The sequence below is a fragment of the Myotis nattereri genome (genome assembly GCF_964212035.1).
Source record: "Myotis nattereri genome assembly, chromosome: 12".
Lineage (NCBI taxonomy): Eukaryota > Metazoa > Chordata > Mammalia > Chiroptera > Vespertilionidae > Myotis > Myotis nattereri.
In genome coordinates, this window is record NC_138087.1 from 9,909,354 (window position 1) to 9,934,824 (window position 25,471).

General features: G+C 43.4%; 1 protein-coding gene across 1 annotated transcript in view; it reads left to right on the forward strand.

Moving 5' to 3' along the window:
• The window catches only part of AOPEP (aminopeptidase O (putative)), a 324,231-nt gene that overhangs the window by 37,089 nt on the left and 261,671 nt on the right, over positions 1–25,471 (forward strand). The window contains exons 2-3 of the mRNA XM_081103533.1: positions 426–1,363; positions 19,439–19,605. Of these exons, the coding sequence (XP_080959659.1) occupies positions 570–1,363; positions 19,439–19,605 (961 nt within the window). The 5' untranslated portion in view covers positions 426–569. The remainder of the gene's footprint in view (positions 1–425; positions 1,364–19,438; positions 19,606–25,471) is intronic.

The following is a 25,471-nucleotide window of genomic DNA, read 5'->3' on the forward strand; positions in this document are numbered from 1 at the left end:
CCATTTAGCCTTCATTCACTTTTGTTACTTAGAATCACAGCAGAGAAACAATCACTTATCTTTTGATGCACAAAATTAGAAATGATACCTTTAATATATTTTAAAACAAGAGGTACAGTGATGCTCAGTTATGCTTTTGCATAACAGTTGCTCTTTTATTACAAAACAAGGAATATTCAAGTCTGGAGCAGGATTCTTCTGGCTCTGTGGAAGCCCCTTCCATTCCATTGGTAACTGGAATATTTTTAGAAACCCATAATGCAGCTTTCTTTGATGCCAGTCACAAAGATTCATCAGCCTGCTTGCCATGAGCTTCTACCACATTGGGGGATCATTGAAGAAGGTGGTCATTTTGAAGGAGCAGTGGCTACAGGAGCATTTAGGGTCTTGGAATTCTGTCTAATTGTGTTTTTCTTCCTTGGCAGGGGCCTGAAGGCTGTGGAACCATAATTTGTGAATCGGTGTTTTGTGTGGTTTTTTTGGACAGACAGCCGTTTACAATTCCGAATGAGTAAGGCAGATAGGAAGCCCCTTCTGAGAGTTTAACAAAGCTCTCAACAACCCACACCATGGACACAAAGCTGGACCCTTCTCGAGATGACCTGCCTCTCATGGCCAACACCAGCCACATACTTGTGAAGCACTATGTCCTGGATTTAGATGTGGATTTTGAAAGTCAAATCATCGATGGCACCTTAGTGCTTTTCTTGGAGTCTGGAAACAGACCCAGGAAGAAGAGTGGTTCCACCGAGGAAGCCTGCCGGTCAGAGTCAGACGAAGCCTGCGAATTTAGGAAGCCGGAACCCTGCCACGTTCCTGTGGCAGATACAAGGACCTCCTTGTCTCAAATGGGATACAGTGATTTTGCAATTTGTGGTAAAGGTGAAAGAGATACTTCTGGTAAAGATGGTAACCATGACAACCAGGAACAGACTTACGGGATTTCTAGCTCGAAGCACTGCTGTGACACAGGGAATCATGGGAGTGAGGATTTTTTGCTGGTGTTGGACTGCTGTGATTTATCTGTGTTAAGGGTTGAGGAGGTGGATGTTGCTGCTGTGCCAGGTATTGAAAAATTTACAAGGTCTCCCAAGCTCACGGTTGTTTCTGAGCTCAGGAATCAGATTGTACGTGCACTTGTGGCTCTGCCTGCAGATCGTTGGAGGGAGCAGTTAGACTATTATGCTCGGTGCAGCCTGGCTCCTGGCTGCGGGGAACTCCTGTTTGACACTGACACGTGGAGCTTGCAGATCAGGAAGACAGGGGCTCAGACAGCTACGGCTTTTCCTCATGCCATAAGGATACGGTACCGAACCAAACCCCAGGGGCGGTCAGTCACATGGACCTCAGACCAGAGTGGCAGGTAGGTATCGGGTCCCCCGCAGCCCCTGCCTGCTGATCTCCCGCGCTGGGAGATGAGCCTTTGCAGGAGCGCTCTCAGACAGGGGACCAACTCTGCCAAGATTGCCTCGCCATCTGTGGCATCGCCCAGTCAGCCTGCAGTCCTTAGACCCACAGCGAAGCAGGTAAATTCCCAAGCATGCTCCGCTCTTAATAGGATTACTTCCCTTCAGTCAGGGCGAAGAGCTCACTGCATTAAGCGCCCGTATTTCTGAGTTAGGAGAATTAAAAGGCAAGCCTCATGATTACATCCCCAGCCTCACGCTCTGCTAAGATCGCTGCTGGCGACTCCCGGTGCTGTGGATGGGAGTGGTGCGTGTCTCTGAGTACAGACTTCCTCACAGCTCCCGCGTTCCCCTGAGGGAGTGGACCGCTGCCAAGCTGGGTCAGCGTGAAGTGCCTCCCAACAGCCAGCTCTGCTTTGTGACTTGCTTACGGCACCTGTCTCTGGGCAGCTCTGCCTCCCGGACTTTATATGCGAACCTCCCACGTCTTCAAACGGTCTGTTTGTGAGGGTGTGACCGTCCTGCTGACAGTGCACACTCACCTGGGCCGTGAATCGTAGTATTTGAAACCCGGGAGACCCTGGATTTAGTGTGGGGAGAAGACACTGACAGGCATCGATTCCAGGGGATGTATTTAGGTTAGGGAGCCGTTTGTTCTGTTCTTTTTGCCCTTCCTCCAACAGTTAGTTGTTCAGGATCTTGAGAATGAGAATTTTAAAATCAAACTTTATAGAGCCCTCATTATTTTAACTATTTCTTTGTGCTAACGCACTACACATCAATATGGTGGTTCCTGCAGAGCGAGGCTGGGGGAACATTGGTCTCCGTGAGCTTGTTTAAGCGCCTCTTTTGTAGCATTGGACTCCCCTCATGGAGACAGTGGTCTCGGTAAACTGCTTACATCTCTCTCCAGCCACCCCCCAAAAAGCCTTTTAGATTTTTTTAAAACATCAGTTTGACTTTGAGCTCTAATTATCCCATTCCTTGCCTCTAATCTTGCCTCCCGCTCTGGTCTCCTGCCCCTGCTTGGAATGAGTTCACTTCCTGTCTTATTTCTGCGGGAGTCTGAGGCAGCCTTTGGGAAATTGCAGGGTTGGTACAAACTTACATCAGTACAAAGCATAGTGATTTATTTGTAGAATAACTTATTGGATATCCTTGGGAGACCAGGAGGGGAAAGAAACAGGTGTTCTTATTGTAACTTCAAAGTTGTTTTGAACTTACTAAGGATGGGTTTTCAATAAGATTTAACTATATTGTCTCTGAATACTTAACTAGGAAATTGTAGTTTTTATATTCACAGATACTATTTTTGGAATTGAATAATGGGGAATAAGAAACTATTGACATTATTGGGAAGAAATACTCATTAATGGCCTCAAACATGTCTGTCTGCTTAGTGCTCACTGCAAAGAGAGTAGACTTGTGAATTGCATTACATGTAAAGCGTTGACTAGGAATGAATAAATGCTGGTTTCCATAAGAAACTAAAGAGGTCCTCGGGCACAGTTTGCTCCTGCAAAGGCTGACTTGGTGAATTGATTCTTGATAAACTTCTGATAATTTAATAAAATGCATGATCACAGCAGGAGTTTAAACTGTATCCTTGGAAGTTTGTGGTTATATTTTAGTACAGACATGGCATTTATGCAGTTGTACAAGGATAATAAGTTGTTTTGTGTGTTTTTAAATCCTCAAAATATGTTTTTTCTCCCCCTTTTTTTTGGGGGGGGAGGATTTTATTTAAGATTATCTTCCATGAACAGCCACCAAACCTTTGTAAATTCTCCCACATGCTTAAGAATAAATCTAGGTATAGACTGATAATTTTGTATACTTTAAGGACTTTAAAATGCCCAAAGGATCTCAAATTGCTAGACAGAAATAATTCCTTAGTGATATGAGTGAATAGTTCTTATCAGGGTTGCAATGCTTTATGAATATAATTGTGTGAAAATATAAAATTTCACAATTATGTGAAAAATATAACTGGGTAGAGCTTATTTCCTTTAATTAAAACTTAAATAGTTGTTACATTTTTACTGCTGAATGCAGAATACTATCAGTGTACCTATCATAAATTCTTAGTCCTAGATGAGAAACTTTTTATTCTCATTTTACAAGTAGGAAAATTGAATAAATTTACTGAAAGCTCCTAGAAAAATTCATGTCTAATTGTAAAAAAGAGCTATATTTCTTACATTTGATCTTTACTATGTCCCTTACTGTATGCAAAGATTTCAGTACATTTAAAAAATAAATGAATTGTGGTAATTTTCATAAATTTCTCTTTCAAAGCCTATTTTAGACAGAAACTTAAGTAACCTCTAAATTGGTTCGTTTCCCTTCAAGTTCCATCAGGGGCTTCTCCCCTTCTTACCCCCACCACACCCCTTGTCCAGAATAAACTCATGTTGTTTTATTCTATATAAATAAATAATCACTTAGGAGGTCAGAGGAACCCAGGGTGGAATACAAAATGTGACAAAACAATCTAATTATATGAAAGTGTGTGAAGCAACCTCCCTGAAGGGGTAGGGGTAAAGGACACTGACCTAAATAACTTTGGAAACGTGTGGAATCTATAATACTAAAGGCAAAGGAAACTGCACACAATACCGCAGTTGGTAAAGTTGTTTCCCATGGGTCTACAGTTTAACAATTTTGGTATCACTATACCTGTATGCTAGAATTGAACAATTAAGTAAATGAATGGCAGGTGGTGGGAGCTAGCCGTCTCACTGTTGAAGTGCAAGGTTACAGATGAGGAAGGGGAAGTGGCTAGAAAAATGCACGTGGAAATGGATTAGAACTAGAGACATCATTATGAACTCATATTTAATACACTAGTAGCTATGGATGGTTGCACATGGAAATAAGTATAGAGATTGTGTTTCCAAGGGTTTGCATACACACGTATTTCCTTGCTTGTCAGTTAGAAAGGTTAGGAACATAAACACACACTAGATTCCCGATCTTGGTTTCTACGGCCATTCTCCGATAAAGAAGCCAGGGCTTCTTGGAGAAATGGGTAGGACCTGGGACAAGAAATATACAAGATGAGCCTGGAGCATCTTGTAGGGCCAGAACATAAGGAAATGCTCAAACAGCAGCTACAGCCTGCAACTTGGGTGCACGTCAGAGGTCCAGGGAGCCATGTGAAAGAACGCCTAATGGCCAGCCTGAAAACAGCCCTCAGCCCCTCACCCAGACTGGCCAGGCACCCTAGTGGGGACCCCTACCCTGATCCAGGACACCCTTCAGGGCCCAAACTCCCTGATTGCCCTGTGGCTCTGTGTGTGACAGGGGGCGGGGCCACAAACTCCCTATCCGCCCTGCTCTGTTCATGACAGGGGAAGGCGCCCCAACCCCCTGATCACCCTGTGGCTCTGTGTGTGACAGGCACCCCCACCCTGAAGGGTGTGTGACCAGCTGCAAACAGCTATCATCCCCTTACCCAGGCTGGCCAAGCACCCTAGTGGGGACCCCCACCCTGATCCAGGACACCCTTCAGGGCAAACCAGCCGGCCCCCAGCCGTGCACCAGGCTTCTATCCTATATAGTAAAAGGGTAATATGTCTCCCAGCACCGGATCAGCGGAGCCGCAAGGCCTCCCGGCACTGGGATCAGTGTGACAGGGGGCAGCGCCCAAACCCCCTGATCGCCCTGTGGCTCTGTGTGTGACAGGGGGCGGGGCCACAACCTCCCTATCTGCCCTGCTCTGTTCGTGAGATGGGAAGGTGCCCCAACCCCCTGATCAGCCCTGCTCTGTGCCTGATAAGGGGGGACTCCCCAACCCCCTGATTGCCCTGCGGCTCTGTGTATGACAGGGTGCGGCGCCCCAACCCCCCGATCGGCCCTGCTCTGTGTGTGACAGGGGGCAGCGCCCCAACCCCCTGATTGGCCCTGCTCTGTGTGTGACGGGGTAGAGCCATAGCCTCCCCATCGGCCCTGCCCTGAGTGTGACAGTGGCGGTGCCCCAACCCCCACCCCATGGGCCCTGCTCTGTGTGTGATGGGGTAGAGCCATAACCTCCCCATCGGCCCTGCCCTGAGTGTGACAGTGACGGCGCCCCAACCCCCTGATCCACCCTGCTCTGTGTGTGACAGGAGGCGGTGCCCCAACTCCCCTATCGGCCCTACTCTGTGAGTGACAGGGGGGAGCTCCTCAACCACCTGATCGGCCAGCTCTGTGCGTGAGACGGGGGAGCTCTCCAACCCCCTGATGGGCCCTGCTCTGTGCATGACAGGGTATGGAGCCCCAACCCCCTGATTGGCCCTGCTCTGTGCATGACAGGGGGTGGCGCCGCAACCTCCCAATCGACCCTGCCTTGAGTGTGACAGGGGGCGGTGCCCCAACCCCCTAATCGGCCCTACCCTGAGCGTGACTGAGGGTGGCATCGCAACCTTCCAATCCGCCCTGCTCTGTGCATGACAGGGGGCGGCACCCAAACTCCCCAATCGGCCCTGCTCTGAGCCTGACCAGGGGCTGCACCTAGGGATTGGGCCTGCCCTCTGCCACCCGGGAGCAGGCCTAAGCCAGCAGGTCGTTATCTCCCTAGGGGTCCCAGACTGGGAGAGGGCACAGGCCGGGCTGAGGGACGCCCCCCCCCCCCCCCAGTGCACAAATTTTTGTGCACCAGGCCTCTAGTATATATATATATATATATAGATATATATATATATATATATATATATATATATATCTATATATATATCTATATATAGTATATATATATATCTAAATAAACAAATGGAGGAGAATGGACAAATCCATGGTGCAGAAGTCCGGGTTCTGTAGATACTCTGTTTTCAAGGAAGTGAGGCATCACTCCTCCCTCCTTATTTGTGGCCTACACATAGTGACTTCTTTCCCAAGAGGACAGTATGGAGGGGGGTGTGTGTGTGCAATTTTACACTGGAGAAACTTGACAAGCAGCACCTCAGTGAGGAGATGAAGGGTAACATCAACAGTGATAAGTAATGTTGATAGTATGTACCCTTGGTGTGATGTGATGAGAAGGGCAGCATTGTGATTTTCTTCCTCTAAAGCCATAACCCCAGTCTAACCAAGAGGAAAACATCAGATAAATCCCAATGGTGGGACATTCAACAAAATACCTTGCCAGTACTCCTCAAAACTCAGGTCAACATAAAGAAAGTCTTAAGAAACCCACCACCTAAGGAGCTATGATGATTTAAGGTAATGTAGTATCCTGGAACAGAAAAAGGACATTAGAGAAAACTAAACTTGAATAAAATTTAGCTAATAATAATGTGTCAGTATTAGCGCATCAACTTTGACAAATGTAACATACTAGTAGTATAAGATGCTAATAATAGGGAAAACTGGGCATGGGTATATGGGAACTCTGTGTATTTTTGCACTTAAAAAAATCTAAAACTGTTTCAAAATAAAAAAGTTTGTTAAAAAAATAAACTTCAAATTTGGAAAGAAGTTACCATCTTTCCACCCTGAAATCCCCCTTTTGTAAGGGCTGTCCTCTCGTTTGTACCAAGTGGTAGTGTTCTCTGGAGAACTGAAAATACATTTGAAGCTATAAAAGTTGTGTTCCTTCCAATCATTGTCAATAAAATATCTGGAAGTATAAAAGCTACCTTTTCCTACCTTGGTTTAGCCATTGTGGGGCTGTGGCAGTGCTTGAACTGAAATGCTCTTTCTTTCTTTTTTTTTTTTTCTTTTCTGTTTTTTGCTTTTTGCCATAAAGCAACTTTTTTTTTTAAATTTTTTTATTTTATTTTTTTTATTAAATCTTTATTGTTCAGATTATTACATTTGTTCCTCTTCCCCCCCCCCCCCCATAACTCCCCTCCTCCCAGTTCCTGCCCCACCCTCCGCCCTCACTCCCCACCCACTGTCCTCATCCATAGGTGCACGATTTCTGTCCAGTCTCTTCCCGCATCTCCCACACCCCTTTCCCCCCCAAGAATAGTCAGTCCATTCCCTTCCTATGTCCCTGATTCTATTATAATCACCAGTTCATTCTGTTCATCAGATTATTTATTCACTTGATTCTTAGATTCACTTGTTGATAGATGCATATTTGTTGTTCATAATTTGTATCTTTACCTTTTTCTTCCTCTTCCTCTTCTTAAAGGATACCTTTCAGCATTTCATATAATCCTGGTTTGGTGGTGATGAACTCCTTTAGCTTTTCCTTATCTGTGAAGCTCTTTATCTGACCTTCAATTCTGAGTGATAGCTTTGCTGGATAAAGTAGTCTTGGTTGTAGGTTCTTGGTATTCATCACTTTGAATATTTCTTGCCACTCCCTTCTGGCCTGCAAAGTTTCTGTTGAGAAATCAGCTGACAGTCGTATGGGTATTCCCTTGTAGGTAACTGAGTTTCTTTCTCTTGCTGTGTTTAAGATTCTCTCTTTATCTTTTGCTCTTGGCATTTTAATGATGATGTGTCTTGGTGTGGTCCTCTTTGGATTCCTTTTGTTTGGGGTTCTCCGCGCTTCTTGGACCTGTAAGTCCATTTCTTTCACCAGGTGGGGGAAGTTTTCTGTCATTTTTTCTTCAAATAGGTTTTCAATATCTTGCTCTCTCTCATCTTCTGGCACCCCTATAATTCTGATGTTGGTACGCTTGAAGCTGTCCCAGAGGCTCCTTACACTATCCTCGCATTTTTGGATTCTTTTTTCATTTTGCTTTTCCAGTTGGGTGTTTTTTGCTTCCTCGCATGAAATGCTCTTTCTTGTGTCGGTCACTCAGATTGCCTTTTAGCTGACATTAACAAATGCCTGATGAAGCAAACACATGTAATAATCTGATAGGATCTGGATCTTGGAAGCAATGTTTACTTTGTGTTTGTACTCTTTAAAAATATTCAGGAGAACTATTTGAGAACGAGACAGGATCAAGAATGTGTAAAGGTGTTCTTGCTAAGTTAGAAAGAAGGGGACAGTATCTTTTTTATTCTAGGTTCTTAATAGACATTAAAAAAAACTTTCAAAGATGGTAGTCTTTGTTCAATGTTTATGTACTTTCTGCATTTTCCCACATTTTTTTTCCCCATTCCACTGAATGAAATGTTAGTTAAAACCAAAGCATTCTCTCTGGTAACCCGTTCCCTTTTCCCTTAGTGTCATTAAAATAGTTTGTGGAACCAGCCAAGTGGTCTAGGAGACCTGGGCTTAAGCTGATGACATTGCTGGCCATGAGTTGAGTGGAGGGGAAATTCAGTTAAATATAGTAAATTTATTTTTAAAACTATAATTATTTGAATCATTGTTAAAGATAAACTGATCAGGAAAATACATTGTAATTTAAAGTAATATTAAAATTTTAAATTTTCTAAATCACTATGATGTTTCTTTGTTTTAGACAAGACCGGTATGAATTTGGCAAAATACAAAGGGGAGCGGTTTTTTTTTTTTTTCTATTATATTTATTGCTCAGCTATTGGACCAAGAAAGATGTAGACTTTTGGAGTATTTTTAGTTTGACATCAAAACCAGATGTTAAAACATGTTTTCTCCTCCACTAAAATAGTTTTACAGTTTTATATCTCACTCTAAAGGAAAGTTTTAAAATTAGAAGAATGAGCAGGAGATCTTTCAGAAGAGATTCTAAAATCTAAAAGGAATCTTTCTACAATTAATTTTTTTCTTATTTGCTTCCAGAAACCTATACAAAATTCATGAGAGCTGAACTGGAAACACATATTAATTATATAATATCATTGTATAACTGCAAAAGAGGAATCAAAAATTCCAAACCTGGCAAGGTTTGGAAGGGTTCTGCTTTAGCCTGTTTCTCCCCTGGCTGCACATAGAACCACCTCTGTTTCTCAGAATCCCATCGAGTCATGGGAGAAAAGACAATAGACTTTCTTAAACAAGTCACCAAAATGACCAGCCAAACAGCAGCAACGACAAAAAGAATAACCAACATCAACAGAAAATAACAAAACACAACAAACTATAACCAAAAGTATAATATGCTAAAAGGAACTAGAAGGCGAGAGCCACAAGACCTGAGTACTCCTCAGAGCCATGCCGCCAACTAGCTGTGTGACTTCAATGAGTCATTTTACTTCTCTGAAAAACTTAATTCTCATGTATATGACGAGAAGGTTCCATCTGAGGATCTCCAAATCATTTCCAGATGTATAATTCTATATTTACAAGGGACTTCCAGATGAGAAATGCTGTCTTTGCTTTTATTTGCAGCTTGCCTATTTTGCATCCAAAACAACTCTGGTGAAAAGTGGTCAATTTCTGACTCAAAGCTACTTTTATTCAGTCCAGTCCAGTTTGACTATACAGAAAATCTGAGTCAAAGCAGCATTCTTCTTTGACCTGCCATACGTTCAGTATGATTGATGAATCCTGGTTTTGGTAATTGTGCCATGAAGTAGAATGATATAAAGATCTGTGCACGCATGTGTGTGTGCGTACGCAGGAGAGAGAGTCATACTTTACTCTTCCTGTTTGGGTAGTCTGGCTCTTGGCTTTTGTGGCACGAGAAGGTAATAGGGTTGCTCACCTGCAATGGAGACTTTAACGGGTTTAATGAGATCAGGGAGTCGTATAAAAGGTCAGATGCAGGAAGGAGAACAGATGGAGCGGAATTGATGGAGACCTGAGGATATTGTAACCCTGGGAAGCCTACGTAAAAATGTGACCCTCGCCCTAGCCGGTTTGGCTCACTGGATAGAGCGTAGGCCTGGGGACTTAAGGGTCCCAGGTTTGATTCTGGTCAAGGGCATGTACCTTGGTTGCAGGCACATCCCCATAGGGAGTGTGCAGGAGGCAGCTGGTCGATGCTTCTCTCTCATCGATGTTTTTAACTCTTTGTCCCTCTCCCTTCCTCTCTGTAAAAAATCAATAAAATATATTATAAAAAAAAAGAATGTGACCCTCTGAGCTGTCACATCTGCGGCCCCCTGGCCTCCAGTGACCAGATCAGTGCCTCACTGTGGGAAAACACCCCATCATTTCACAGCCAGGCAACTGGGAACTCCTCACCTCCTACCCGCTTCACCTGAGCAGCCTAGCCTGTTCCCCAGTCACTGAATAGTGATAACTAAGTCTCTGAAAATGGGTGATTTTATGGACAGTAATGGAACTTGAAACATTTTTAAAACTAAAAATAGTCCCCTTTTTACCACAACTGCAAAAGGACAAATGCATACAGTAGTCAACTGAAGAGAAAGAAAATACATGGTTTGAATCAATCCCCTACAAGTTGTTGTTCTTTTTGGGTGTTTGTTTTTCATCAATGGCATAGGTCTCAGTCTGCTTAGGCTACTATGACAAAATACCACAGACTGGGTGGCTTATAAACAGATTTATTTTCACAGTCCTGCAGGCTGGAAGTCTGAGAGCTGGGTGCCAGCATGGCTGGGTTCTGTGAAGGCCCACTTCTGGTTTGTGAACTGCTGACTTCTGGCTGTGTCCTCACAGGGTGGGAGAGGCTGGGAGTTCTGTCAGCCACCTTTATACAGGCACTAATCTCACTAATGAGCACTCTGCCGCAGGACCTACGCATCTTCCAAAGGCCCCACCTCCTAACACCATCACATTGGGCATTAGGATTCCAACATGAGAACTGGGGGGAACACATTCAGATCAAAGCAACATAGTATGTCTCATTCTTATTTGACCTCTGCAAACACACAAACATGTAACAGGCTGAGGCAATTGTTATTCCAACAGGTTCTTCCTCACTTTCCTTCTTTAAAGGCAGCAAGTCATGGGCCTGCCTCCCAGCCCCTGTATTATCCTGTTTTCTTTTTTATTTTCGGTGTCCTCTTCCCACTCCCACAGCTCCTGTGCAGTTAACTGGGCTCCCCCAGGAGTCTCCCATGAGCCGTGATGTGGGAGTTTTCCTTTGCGTGCTGGAAGGAATTATCCAGTCTGGAAATAATGAAGTTATGAGCATCAGAGAATTTCCAACTGGCAGGTTTTAGCAACATGGCCGAGGTGCAAGGCTGTGCACATTGAATAAACACAGCTGCATTTATTTCCGTGATCACACATCCAGATAACTGTGGAGCATGTTTATAAATGCATAGATGTTCTTCCCCTCTCGAGGCATGGCGGGTAGGACCCAGCTCTCCATGTAGTTTTCATTTAATGCGTGCATGAGGGGAGCCATCTTTACCCTTAAGTCACCATGCAGAGAGGAATTTTAACCCTCAGTTTTAATATTTCTAGCATAAAAATGAGTGAATTTGATGTCATGTTTAAAAGGTAAGTCCTGAGTCAGACACATTTAAATCACTTAGTATTCATTGGCTCAGAAACACACTTTGAATTTTTATTTAAAAATGAATCTGATTTTTTTTGGTTTTTTTAATTCTCACCCGAGGATATCTTTCCATTGATTTTTAGAGAGAGTGGGAGAGAAGGAAAGTAGAAACATTGCTGTAAGAGAGAGACACATCAATTGGTTGCCTCCTGCGCACACCCAGGCCGGGGAGGAGCCTGCAACAATGGTACGTGCCCTTGACCAGAATTGAACTCGGGACCTTTCAGTCCACAGGCCGATGTTCTATCCACTGAGCCAAACTGGCTAGGGCTGAGTCTGATTCTCAATATTTTTGTAAGCTGTTTATGAGACATTAACTTTTGGATGTTGTTCATTTGAGTGCAGATACAAACAACTGTCCAATCATCTGTAATATGTGAAATCTGGATGTGCGTATTGTCCCTGCTCACCAGATGGCACATGGTGTCCTCTGATTGGTTTTGAATTTCTGGTCTCCTTCCAGCTTCTGTACCTCTGAACCTCTGTGACTGTACTTGGCTCCTCTTTCAGACTGTCAGACTTAGGGGGCTTCCGATCTATACCTCTCAGGCTTTTTCTTTTTTCTCTTAGTGTGTTGACTAGGGGATCACTAAGAAAGATGATTAAAGTGATAGAAAAATTATTAATGTTAATGTTGTTCCCCAAAGTCCCGTCTTTCCTCCCCTCATTGGAGTGACTGGTTGCTTCCTCTGTACTTTTTGTTTTGTATTGTTTTGTTTTGTTTTGTGTTTTTTGTGTTGTTTTTTTTTTGGATTTTTTTTTTAATTAAATCTTTATTGTTCAGATTGTTACATTTGTTCCTCTTTCCCCCCCCCATAACTCCCCTCCTCCCAGTTCCCGCCCCACCCTCCGCCCTCACTCCCCACCCACTGTCCTCATCCATAGGTGCACGATTTTTGTCCAGTCTCTTCCCGCATCTCCCACACCCCTTTCCCCCCCAAGAATAGTCAGTCCATTCCCTTTCTATGTCCCTGATTCTATTATAATCAACAGTTCATTCTGTTCATCAGATTATTTATTCACTTGATTCTTAGATTCACTTGTTGATAGATGCATATTTGTTGTTCATAATGTGTATCTTTACCTTTTTCTTCCTCTTCCTCTTCTTAAAGGATACCTTTCAGCATTTCATATAATCCTGGTTTGGTGGTGATGAACTCCTTTAGCTTTTCCTTATCTGTGAAGCTCTTTATCTGACCTTCAATTCTGAATGATAGCTTTGCTGGATAAAGTAATCCTGGTTGTAGGTTCTTGGTATTCATCACTTTGAATATTTCTTGCCACTCCCTTCTGGCCTGCAAAGTTTCTGTTGAGAAATCAGCTGACAGTCGTATGGGTATTCCCTTGTAGGTAACTGAGTTTCTTTCTCTTGCTGTTTTTAAGATTCTCTCTTTATCTTTTGCTCTTGGCATTTTAATGATGATGTGTCTTGGTGTGGTCCTCTTTGGATTCCTTTTGTTTGGGGTTCTCCGCGCTTCTTGGACCTGTAAGTCCATTTCTTTCACCAAGTGGGGGAAGTTTTCTGTCATTATTTCTTCAAATAGGTTTTCAATATCTTGCTCTCTCTCATCTTCTGGCACCCCTATAATTCTGATGTTGGTACGCTTGAAGCTGTCCCAGAGGCTCCTTACACTATCCTCGCATTTTTGGATTCTTTTTTCATTTTGCTTTTCCGGTTGGGTGTTTTTTGCTTCCTCGCATTTCAAATCATTGACTTGATTCTTGCGCTCCTCTGGTCTGCTGTCGGGAGTCTGTATAATATTCGTTATTTCAGTCCGTGTATGCTTAATTTCTAGTTGGTTCCCCAATATAACATCGAGGGTCTCATTAGTTTTCTTGTAGATCTCATTAAGTTTTTTGGGGCTTCTAAACAGTTCTTGAGGGACCTTAAAAGTGTGGTTCTGAACTCTATATCTTCCATTGACAATTTTGTCCTGTTTCTTTGTCTCCGCATTTTGTTATGCTTCCTTGGTGCACCCCCTAGTGGTCTTTGTGCGTGCAGTCTTATAGTTAAACCTTGATTGTTGTAGCTAATACCAGGGAGGGTTTGACCTCCAGGCCAAGTGGCTATGAGAATCAGCTGTGTCTGCAGTGAGAGAACTTCGGTCCTCTAGGGAGGTGCTAATCTAGCCTTTGCCTGAGGCTATCCAGCAAATGCCTCTGTGCAGGGCTTGGGCGGGGCGGGTCGAACAGGATCAACAGGGTGGGCCAGAGAGAGCAGTGATGGCGGCTCTCAGTCCTGTCCCCAGGGGCTCTGCCTCTCTGAGTCCCAGCACCTGCTGCAAAGCTCGGAGAGAAAGCTGCACTCGCTCTGACCGAAGCCAGACAGTCCCGCTTCTCCCGTTTGAGTCTGGGTCCCTAAAGACTCGCCTGTATCTGGAGCTCAGAGTCTGCGACTCCCTCCCGATTGAAAACGCCAACCGCGCCCTCCGCCGCCAGCCCGCTCCGCGCACTCCGCACCTCAGAATTTGACTTCAGCACTGCGCCTCCTCTGAGTGTCCGTATGCGTTTCTCTTTCCTCCTAGTTGTAGGACTTCCACTCAGCCAGCGTTCCTGTGGTTCTGGGTGATGTCCGTTCCGTTTTTTAGTTTCACTTTTGAAGTAGTTCAAGGCAGCAAACTCCGGCGTTAACCTATGCCGCCATCTTGGTTCTCCGCTCTGTACTTTTTGGGTGCTCTTTGTGCTGTCACCCTGATGAACAATTCCCGGTGGTCCAGCTCACTTGTCCATCCAACATTGACCGATGGGCTTCATGGTTTCTAGCTCCATTGATTCCATTTCATGACTTGTTTCTCTTAGTGACTTAACTAAATTGTTAGATATTTGCACTATGTGCATAAAGATATCAAGTTAGAAAAGTTCAAAAGGCCATCTACACTAATAAAAGAGAAACATGCAAATTGGTGTCACTCTGCTACGCCCACCCACTCTGTCATCCAGCCAATCAGGATGAGTATGCAAATTAACCCAACAAAGATGGCAGTTAGTTTGCATATGAAGGCGCGGAGCGAAGACTGAAGACTGAAGATGACTGAAGACTGAAGATGATTGAAGACTGAAGAGGCTTGCCTTCTCTGCTGCAGCCAGAGCAGAGAAGCCTCCAGGCTTGGCTTCTCCACGGCGGCCTGAGTGAAGGCCTGGGTCCCGGGTGCCAGAGGAAAACCGATGCTGACACCCAGGGGAAGGAAGGCCTATTGCATGAATCTCTTTGTGCAACAGGCCTCTAGTTGGTTATAAAGTCACTGGCACTTGGCTTGGGCATGTTGGGAAGTGAGGAGTGAAGGTGCAACTCAGAAAGAGGAAAGGCCAGGAAAGGAGTAGGCTGGGAGCACAAGGAGAATCTACATTTTCAAGAAATTATGCCTAGGGCCTCTCTTGTGATTATTTCCTGATTTATGATCATATTCCATTAAGAAAGTGTTTGAGTCTTATATTTATGGATGTGGCTTTTATATACCTGACTTGATCCACAATTTAAGAATTATAGGTCTGGAGACCAAATGGGAAGCTAGAAAGAAAACATAGAGTCTTTAGCAGAAAGGATGCCCTGCCATGAAAAGAGGAGGGTAAGAAGAGAGAATGGTAAGGACAGTGGGGAGTTTGGAGTTGAGAGCTTCCTGGGGGTCTGGCCAAGTCCCTTGGAGGGAGAGTCAGGTGCCCAGGCACAATGTGGCAGAAAGAGCCTTCAGGAGATGACAGGGGAAACAGGACAAAACCCTAGAGCAAAATACCTAGTAGTAGACAGTTTTAAAGGGGAAATAATAGAGAATTAGGGAATTAGGAAATAGAGAATTAGAGTATAGGAATTTCTCTAATAATAGAGAAAAGGATGGTGATAACGTACTTTTTAAAAAATCAGCCAATGGAAGGATCTGTCCCCCATCCCCACCCATCTATTGAAGTGTGACACTCAGACTCAAATCTGCCTGTAACAAAAACACTAAGATATAAAATTATCATTTTTAAACTTTCTGAGATCAGCCTGATTTCAGACACTCAGTCCCACTGTTGGACACTATGCTGTTTGAGGTTAGGAAGTCGCTGTCTCTGCCTTCATACAAATGTCCTTGGCCATATGGTGTGTAAAGCCTTTTACATGCAAACTAGTGCCCCGGTGCATGGATTCGTGCGCATTGAAAGGAAATTAATTAGAAGGTGGCTGGCGGGACGGGACTGGGCGAGATGGGCCGGACACATCTTGGAGCCAACCTCCCACGGTCCCTCCCGGGCCGGCCACCCCAGGTGCGGTGCCGCAGCTCGAAGGGCGTCTGTGGAGTGAGCAGGGTCCCTCCGACAGGTGGGGTCCCTTGGCCTGGCCTGCGGGGTTTGGGCCGAAACTGACTCTCCAACATCACCCAAGGGGTTCTGGATTGCGAGAGGGCAGTTCTCGGATGACGCACCCCAGAATTGGGCTCCCTCCTCTCTGATTTGGGATCCTGAGAACTGCCACTGCCAAGTCACTGCAGCTTGGCAGCTCCTGCATTGAGCACCTGCCCCCTAGTGGTCAGTGCATGTCATAGCTACTGGTCCGATGGTCAGATGGTCGCTTAGCCTTTTATTTATATAGAATACACAGGTAGGAACTCTTCTCCCTGGCCCTTCTTGTGACCTTGCTTGTGGTCCTGAGTTTCCTTTCTTGTTGAATAACTGCATCACTCATTTTATCACTTGAGCCAGAAACCTGAGAAAATTCTGTTATCTATTTCTAGACTTAACAGTTTAAAAGAATAAATATTTCCTATTTCACAGTTATGAGGAACCCAGGGGCAGCCTAGCTGGGTGGCTGTGGCCCGGTATCTCTTACAAGGTTTCATCCTGCTGGGGAGCAAGCATCTCAAGGCTTGACTAGAGCTGGATGGTCCTCTTCCAAACCCACAGGCCTGGCTGTTGTCACCTGCACATCCTTGCTGACTGTGGGCCGAAGGTCTCTGTTTCCACCACACGGGCCCTCCATAGGCGCCCAGTGTGTCCTCCTGCCAGGGCACCTGGATTTCCCCCAGGGTCAGTGATAAAGAGAAAGAAAGACAGAGGGAAAAGAACCCCTAAAATGGAAGGCACAGATTTTCAAATAATCTAATCTCAGAAGTGATACAGACTAACCCTCATAGAGCGTGCGAAGGGACTACACAAGGGTGTGACTATAAGGAGGTAGGGGCCATTGAGGACCAACTTGGAAGCTGGCTCCCTCAGAGAGGCCTTTCTTTCCTTTTCCCTCTCCTTCAGCAAATCACTAAGTCCTGATTCTTCCTCTGCGGTGTTTCTCAGATATGACCTCATCTAAAGCTGATTGCTTATTCTGGGAAGAGGTGTGGAAGCTGATGGGGAAGTCTTGGGGATCGCATCCCTAAGGTCACAGGTGAAATGCATATTAATATGCTAGCATGGCCTCCCACCCAACCTTATAGGGAAAGGAGAATAAACCTCTTGGCAAGCTAATATTTTGGGGTTGATTTGTTCCCTGTACAGAGAAGGGCATACCTGTAACAACAGAGTCATCCTAGGGAAATAAGGTGCTGAGCACAACAGCAAGAGAGTGTAGATACTTTTAGACTTAGCCTGAGCACCCTAGGACTTAAGACCATAATAAGGACAACTCCCCCTTTGCATGAGGCAGAGAAAGCCTTAGGAGAGCGGTAAGCAAGGGCCTACCATTTCCCTGTGAGCATCATTAATTAGTTTAACTCCACAAGTCTACTTAGATTGTAAGTGGCTTCTGCTAGCTCTCGAACTGAGAGAAACTGTGGGATCCATTCTGCTTCAGTGAGAAAGCAAGCCTTGATCTCAAGGTCTGCCATTGCTGAGGAAGCAAGAGTTATGCCTACCATTTGGCTACTGGGAATACACCTTGTTTCCACTGATAACACTCACTTTTCCTTTTTGGGACCTTCTCTAAGATGGGCTTTGGAGGGAAAAACAAAACACTTAATAGGTAGAATTATTAGAAGTAGGCATGCTTGACCCAACCTAGCTGAGTTATTTGAGCTGCTATAGCATATCTCTCATCACATACCCACCACCAGCAGCCCTGCCTGGAATGAGATAGCTCTGGCAGGCTTCCTCCTTAAACAGCCTGAGGTGGGACAGCTTGTTGAAACTGATGGGAGATTCTGGGTCTTCCATGAAATTTTGTTCTTGGATCGATAAACTTGGAATACAGAATCATAGATTTATGGACCAGAACCGACAATAGAAGTGACCAACCTGTGTCCCATCCCCATTTTACATGTGACTCAGAGAGGTAAGAGACTTACCCATAGGCACTTAATAAGGTGGAAACCCAGGAAGGACTAAAGTCTTCTGAATTCTCATCTTTCCCTGCTCCTTGTCAAGCTTGTGAGTTATCACGGGCACTTATAGGAAGGGAGACCGTACCTGCCTATCTGCCCTACCGTCCATTTTCTGCCCTTATTGTGATCTTTTCTGAATGACCAGGCACCTCACTACCTAGGCTCCCTCGTCTTCTATTTCCTGGTAGGTCTGACCAATTCGGGAGGGTTGGGGGTGGCCCTGATAGAAAAATTTGAGAGCAGGAGTTGGTGAGAAACATTTCTTCTCCCCTCCCTGTTTCCTTTGGCATCTCCAACAGTGACCAAGCCTCCTCTGGTCCCACCACACATTGGACGGTCCCCGCTGTGACTCTGACTTCTGCCAGATGACCCGGCAACATCTAGAAACATCAGCTTCGCCAACCCAAGGAGTCACAGCTACTTACTGCTCTGCTTACTCTCTGGGTTGCCTCACTGTCCCCGTTTGGCTCCTCTGTTCTTCTAGCATTAGAGTAACCTATGCCCTGTATTAAATGATCTCTGTTTGTCAAGACCTAGGCTGTTTCCTCTTTTCTTGGCTGCACCCTGACTGATAGAGTGGGACCATCATTCCGTGTGCTCTTGGCACATTTTAGGGACACACTACATGTGCATCATAGTGAAGCAAAAAAGTGGATACATTTTTCTGAGACACCTTCCCGATGGTAAGTTTTGTGCTTTCTAAACAGTGGTGTCAAAATAATCCTTTCCCTTGATCTCATCAGTCTTTTCCGTCTCTGTCAGCAGTGACTCAATCATGGAAGAGATTGTTCTTGGTGCCCATGGGTGTGTATATTTTAGTTGCAACAGAATGAGCCCTAATGCCATGCCATTGGTTTCCCAAATTGGCGTTGGTAATGGCCACCCTTGGCCTTCCTGGTAGTGGGGACCTGTGGTCCTGTTTCCCCCTGTTCTTGGCCTCCACACAAGGATTCCCACAAGGGCTGCATTTGAGATGGTGGTTTCCAGGATTGGGTATCTGCCCACCAGCACTGGACTTGAGACCACCAGCTTGTTTTTCCAAACATTAATATCTCAGTGATCTCCAAACATATTTCCTGTTCCAGAATATTTTCCAAGTTTTGTAAGAATGTCTCTAAAGCTTTTTTCTTTTAAAGGCATAAGGTTAGCTAGCCTAAGGGGAAGGGCAAGGGTAATACATATTTTAACTTGGAAGACTAGTGTTTAAAACTTTAACCAAAAAATGTTTCTCCCTTAAAAAACAACTTTTTTTTTTTTACATATTTAAGTAATTCATTTGGGAGAAATTACCACTTAGCCATCCCTTGGCAGTTTCAGTTCAACATGCTTTGAAACTAGTCAACTACAAAGCCTCAAATGTGTTTTCTTTGAAAGCTCAACTTAACCTTCTCTACCATGGAGATGAGAAAAGTGACAACTTATTTTAGAGATTCTCCCCCTGTGTCTCTTTGTCTTTCTTTTGCAGGCCGTGTGTTTACACTATGGGATCTCCCATAAACAACAGGGCCCTTTTCCCATGCCAGGAGCCCCCCGTTGCCATGTCAACATGGCAGGCCACAGTCCGAGCAGCTGCATCTTTTGTTGTTTTAATGAGTGGGGAGAATTCTGCCAAGCCAACACAGCTTCGGGAAGGTACTGTACATGTGTTCTGTGCTTCTTTGTGTATTGCACACACGCTGGACCCAGGAACCCAATACGCGCTGTTTTTCGCAACTTTAAAGAGCTCCTTTATTAGTTCGGTTGGAATGAACATGCTAGAAAACATCCTGCCAGAGAAAACAGCAGGGAGGGGGAGGCCCTGGGGAGCCTGGGCAGGCGTGTGGGGGCTCTTCATGCCAGACTTATCAGTTCCTAGAGTATTTCAGCGGTTGCTCTGCCCTGGTGGTTTGTGGGCCATAAGTGGGTGGTCTTGGTTGAAGACTTTCTGGGCAGGCAAGTGTGTCATGGAAACACCGTTACTTACAGTTGAGTTGTCTGTGGTTGGGTCCTGGAGCCTGCACAGGGGTTCATTGCACAGGGAGTTCATTACGCCGAATGATAGTGCTGCTGTTGGCGGGCCCACCAGAGCTGTTCGCGGGCCCACCAGAGCTGTTCGAGTCCAGCTCTGTCCCCTCAGAGTTCTGAACCCAAAGTGTAAAAGATGGAAGGCAAGTGCTAATGCAGACCAAGGTTCTGTCTGGGGATTATTTGCTTATTGCAGTAATTAACTCTGCTGAGAGCCTACGCATTTTGATGCCAGGTGAAATTTTTTATAATTGAAACATTTCTTCATTTGAAATAAGGTGTCTCTCACATACCTTTAGAAACTTTAAATTTTACAGGAAATTAAAAGTAATAAAATTAAAGAATTTTAGGGAAAGTGATTGCTAACATTTTGTTGCATTTCCCTCCAGTATTTAAAATCTACACAGATGGTACATATTGTCATTTCAAAATTGCCGTCATAGCACATAACAGCTTTTTTTCACTTATGGTGTATTTTGAACATTTCCCAGGTCATTAAGTATTTTTTTAAACTGTAATTTTAATGTCTGCATAATATTTTATGGTATGAATATATCATATTTTAACATTTTTGTATTTTTAGACATTTTTATTGTTTCCAGGTTTTTTCCTGTTATAAATAAAGTTGCATTAAATTCCTGAGGAGACATTTAGTATAAAATTAGAATTATTGAGTCAGAAGTTTTCAGCATGGATAAGGCTGTTGGTACATATTTCAAGTTGTTTCCCAGAAAGGCTGTGCCCATTTGCATTTGTACCAATAGTACATTTTCATACCCATCAGTAATTATAAGGTCCCCATTTTCCATGAATTTCACCCATTTGCTAGGCAAGAAAAGGTCTGTCTTTAACATAGATTACTTCGATTATCATTGAGGTTTTACATGTCCTTAGATTTTTCTTAACTATCTTCATTTCCTGACTTTTGATTTCCTTTACCCATTTTTACAATGAGGCTTCAGTAAGGTTTTCAAAAGTTTGTTTTGCCTTTTAATTTGATTGGCTCTTTAAAATATAAAACTATTTATCTTATCATATTTATGAAAAGTACTTTTCCCAGTTTTACTATGCCTTTTAATTTTATAATATGTTTCTGAGCTATTGGCGATTTTAATTTTTATTTAGTGAAATCTGTCTAATTATTCTTTGAAGGTCTTTCTTTATTTGATCTGAGATTCATCTGTTTTGTTTTAATATTTTTATTTAATTTAAAATTTTCATTAAGTCTTTATCTGTTTGTAGTTTATTCTAGTCAGGATTGTGAAATGAGGACTACAATTTCTTTTTCAAATAGGAAATAAGTTGCTGTAAGATAATTTATTGAATCTTTTCTAACTTGTGATGTCTCCTTTATCATAAACTAGATTTAACACATACTAGAGTCTTCAATGAGAATTTACTTGATTTTCAAAGTAGAAATAAGACAAATAATACATTAAAAAAAGATAGGTAACATTTATATGGTTCATTTACAAATGAACAAATGACAAAAAATTGCAATAAAATTTCCTTTTTACTCCTAATTCCAAGCTACCCAGAAACCCTTCCCCCAAGGTAACCAAAGTCACCAGTTTCCTTTGTTTAAGATGTTTTTTCCTCTTGTTGCACAGATCAGAGCATGCTGCACATATGTTTGAATTGTACCTCAACCCTTTAGAATACATTGGTTTTACAGATAATTTCATATCTGAGTATTAAGAGCTTTCTCATTATTTTTTATGACTATAGAATATTTCATAAATGGATCTTTTACAGGTAAGTGAACGAATAGCTCTTGACTTCACTCTGTCAAATAAGGAACTAAATGGGCATTTACTTCTATCATCTTCCCTCATCCACATTCCCCAATTTTAGTGAATACAGTTGAGCTTTAGGACTCATATTATCTATCTATATTTTGTTAAATATGTTTTTCTTGATTTCAGAGAGAGAAAGGGAGAGTGAGAGAGAGAGAGAAACATCAATGATGAGAGAATCATTGATTGGCTGCCTCCTACTGGGGATCTAATCCTCAACCCGGGCATGTGCCCTGACCAGGAATTGAACCATGACCTTCTGGTTCATAGGTTGATGCTCAACCACTGAGCCACACTGGACAGGCTTACCTCTATATTTTGTTTTTGTATTATGTCTTCTCTTCTAGGAATTACAATTATTGTTTTTTTATATCTTCATCTAGTTTCAAATCATATTTGTAGTAAGTATTTATACTGTCTTTATCCTTAAGCTTTTTTTTTTTTTTTTATATGCAAACAGGAGAATCATTTTATTAGGAACCGACCCAGGCAAAGATGGTTATCCTTAAGCTTTTAAATTTGAATCATTTCTCAGGCACTTGGGAAGTTGTTTCAATATTTGTTTTCTAGAAGGGTGGATGTGTGGTATATTTTATGAGCCATCCCATATTTAGATTGGCTTTTAGTTCTATCACTTACGAACAATCCTTGGCTAGGTATAAAATTCTTAGGACTACTTTTCTCTCTTAAACAACTATAAACATTTTTATTATCATGCCTTACTTAGCATTTCTGAGGAGAAATCTGATATCAATTTTTAAAAAAATATATTTTATTGATTTTTTACAGAGAGGAAGGGAGAGGGATAGAGAGTTAGAAACATCGATGAGAGAGAAACATCGATCAGCTGCCTCCTGCACACCTCCCACTGGGGATGTGCCCACAACCAAGGTACATGTCCCTGACTGGAATCGAACCCGGGACCCTTGAGTCTGCAGGCCAACACTCTCTCCACTGAGCCGAACCAGTCAGGGCTGATACCAATTTTTTAAAAATTCCTTGAAAGTCTGATTTTCTTGCCTAGAGGCTCATAGAATTATTTTTTTTTAATATATATTTTATTGATTTTTTACAGAGAGGAAGGGAGAGAGATAGTCAGAAACATCGATGAGAGAGAAACATCGATCAGCTGCCTCCTGCACATCTCCCACTGGGGATGTGCCCGCAACCCAGGCACATGCCCCTGACCGGAATCGAACCTGGGACCCTTCAGTCCGCAGGCCGACACTCTATTCACTGAGCCGAACCGGTTTTGGCAAATTATTTTTATTTATGTAATTTACAGCTTTCTAGAAAGAAGCTAGCTGTGGGTATCTTTGGTTTTAATCAACTTTATTGAAGTACTAGAGGCCCAGTGCACAAAATTTATGCATAGGTAGGGTCCCTAGGCCTGGCTGGTGATTAGGGCTGATTTGTGGGGTGACCAGTGGGGCGATCAGAGGAGGCGGGGGAACGAGGCCCACTTGCACCTGCCTTGGCTGGCCTGGCGCCACCTGCTAGCCAGCCCTGCCCCCTAACGCTGCTGCCGGTCGGGGCCTGTGGTCTGGGGGCAGCTCCTACATTGAGCGTCTGCTCCCTGGTGGTCAGTGCGCGTCATAGCGACCGGTCGTTCCGCTGTTCGGTTGATTTGCATATTAGGGTTTTATATAGATAGATAATTTGCATGTAATAAAATGTACACAATTTGTCTTGTTTAATGAAGTTTGAAAAATACACCAATTTATTTAACCAGCACTCCTATGCAGATGTGGAACATTTCCTTTACCCGAGGACTCCCCTTATGCCCTTGCCATCTCTCCTTAATTCATTCCTCCAAACCCCACTCCTGTCAACCACTGACCCGATTTCCGTGTTTGTAGATTAATTTTGCCTCTGCCGAAGATTCACGTAAATAGAGTCATTCCACGTGTACTCTTTTGTGTCTGGCTCCTTTTGCTCAGCATAATGTTTGGAAAAGTCACCCATATTTTTGTGAGTGTTAATAGTTTATTATTTTAAAATTGGTGAATAGTAGTCCATTATATGAATAAAGCACAGTTTGTTTATCCTCTCACCTGTTTACGAAGATTTGAATTGTTTTTAGCCATCGTGATAAATAATTCTGTGAACACTGTGTACAAGTCTTTCTGAGGATATAGGTTTTCATTTCTCTTGGGTAAATACCTAAGAGTGGAATTGCTGGATCGTATAAATGCATGTTTAACTTTGTAAGTATCTGCCAAATCATTTCCAAAGTGATTGTATCATTTTGTATTCTACCAGCAATATATCAGAACCTCCCCCTTCCCCTTCCGCACCATTACTGGGCATCCTTGCAAACACTGGTATTGTCAGCTTTCCAACTGGGTGTCCAGTGCTAGCTTGTTGTGGTTTTAATTTGCCTCTCTCTGAGGACTAATGATTGTGAGCAACTTTTCATACTTATTGTGCATTCTTATATCTTCCTTTGAAAAGCATCTCTTCAAGTTGTTTGCCCATTTATTTAATGTGAGATTTTTGGTTATTTTATTAGTAGATTGAAAGAATGCTTTGTATATTCTAGGTAAAGCCTTTTATCAGAGATATGTATTGCAAATATATTCTCCCAGTCTGTGAAGCTTGCCCTTTCATTTGTTGTTTACACTCTACACCACTGATTTTCCATAGAAACATTTTGTTCTTTAGTAATTCCATTGTAGATTTAAATTGTTATTTAAGTTTCCTTACAATCCTTATCTTTTTGATCTGTTATCTTTTTTTTTTTAATTTTTTTTTAAAATATATTTTATTGATTTTTTACAGAGAGGAAGGGAGAGAGATAGAGAGTTAGAAACATCGATGAGAGAGGAACATCGATCAGCTGCCTCCTGCACATCTCCCACCGGGGATGTGCCCGCAACCCAGGTACATGCCCTTGACCGGAATCGAACCCGGGACCTTTCAGTCCGCAGGCCGACGCTCTATCCACTGAGCCAAACCGGTTTTGGCTTGATCTGTAATCTTTTGAACTCAGTCTCTTATACTGTTTCAGCCCGTTGTCTTCCCATACTTTTTTAATATATTTTCGTAGAAGTTATATCTTCCTGTATCATAATGGGAATGGCAGTTTCCTAAACTGCTTTTAGTTTCTACAGTAAATTCATTTCTGAGGCTTGTTCTTCTTCTGAGTCCTTAGAATGATGTTTTCTTTTACCTTTATTTTGCAGTATTTCTTCCCATAGTGCTCATGGCTCTCCTCACAGGACACAGTCTATGAATTTCCCTGCGCTCCGTTCACTTTCCACGCGCCCTGTCTGAAACTCTCTCTGTTCAGCAGGTGAGAGGTTACTGATGCAGGCTGCAGCGTCTTGCTGGAATTGCCCAGTGAAGTTCTGCTGGACTCACACAGGCTCCTTCTCCACCCTCCCTCTGTGGTTCCCGGACGTGCTGAGGTTGATTGAGTACCTGAAACACTGCAGTGTCAAGCCGGTCCTGATACCTGGACACCTCCAGCCCCCATGGCTGCCTCTAGAGGTTGACCTGCAGTCACCACACCCCACGATGCGGGGTGGCTCTCCCTGCCCCCCACCTAACCAAGCCTGCATACTGTCTCATTCATGGTTTGGCCCTGCAGTTCAGACAGAAAGGCTCGTGTTTGGCAGTGTTTCTTGAACTTGAGCATTATTTTTCTTTTTAGAGGGGAAAAAAAATCTCATGGTTTACCAGGGTCGGCTGAAATT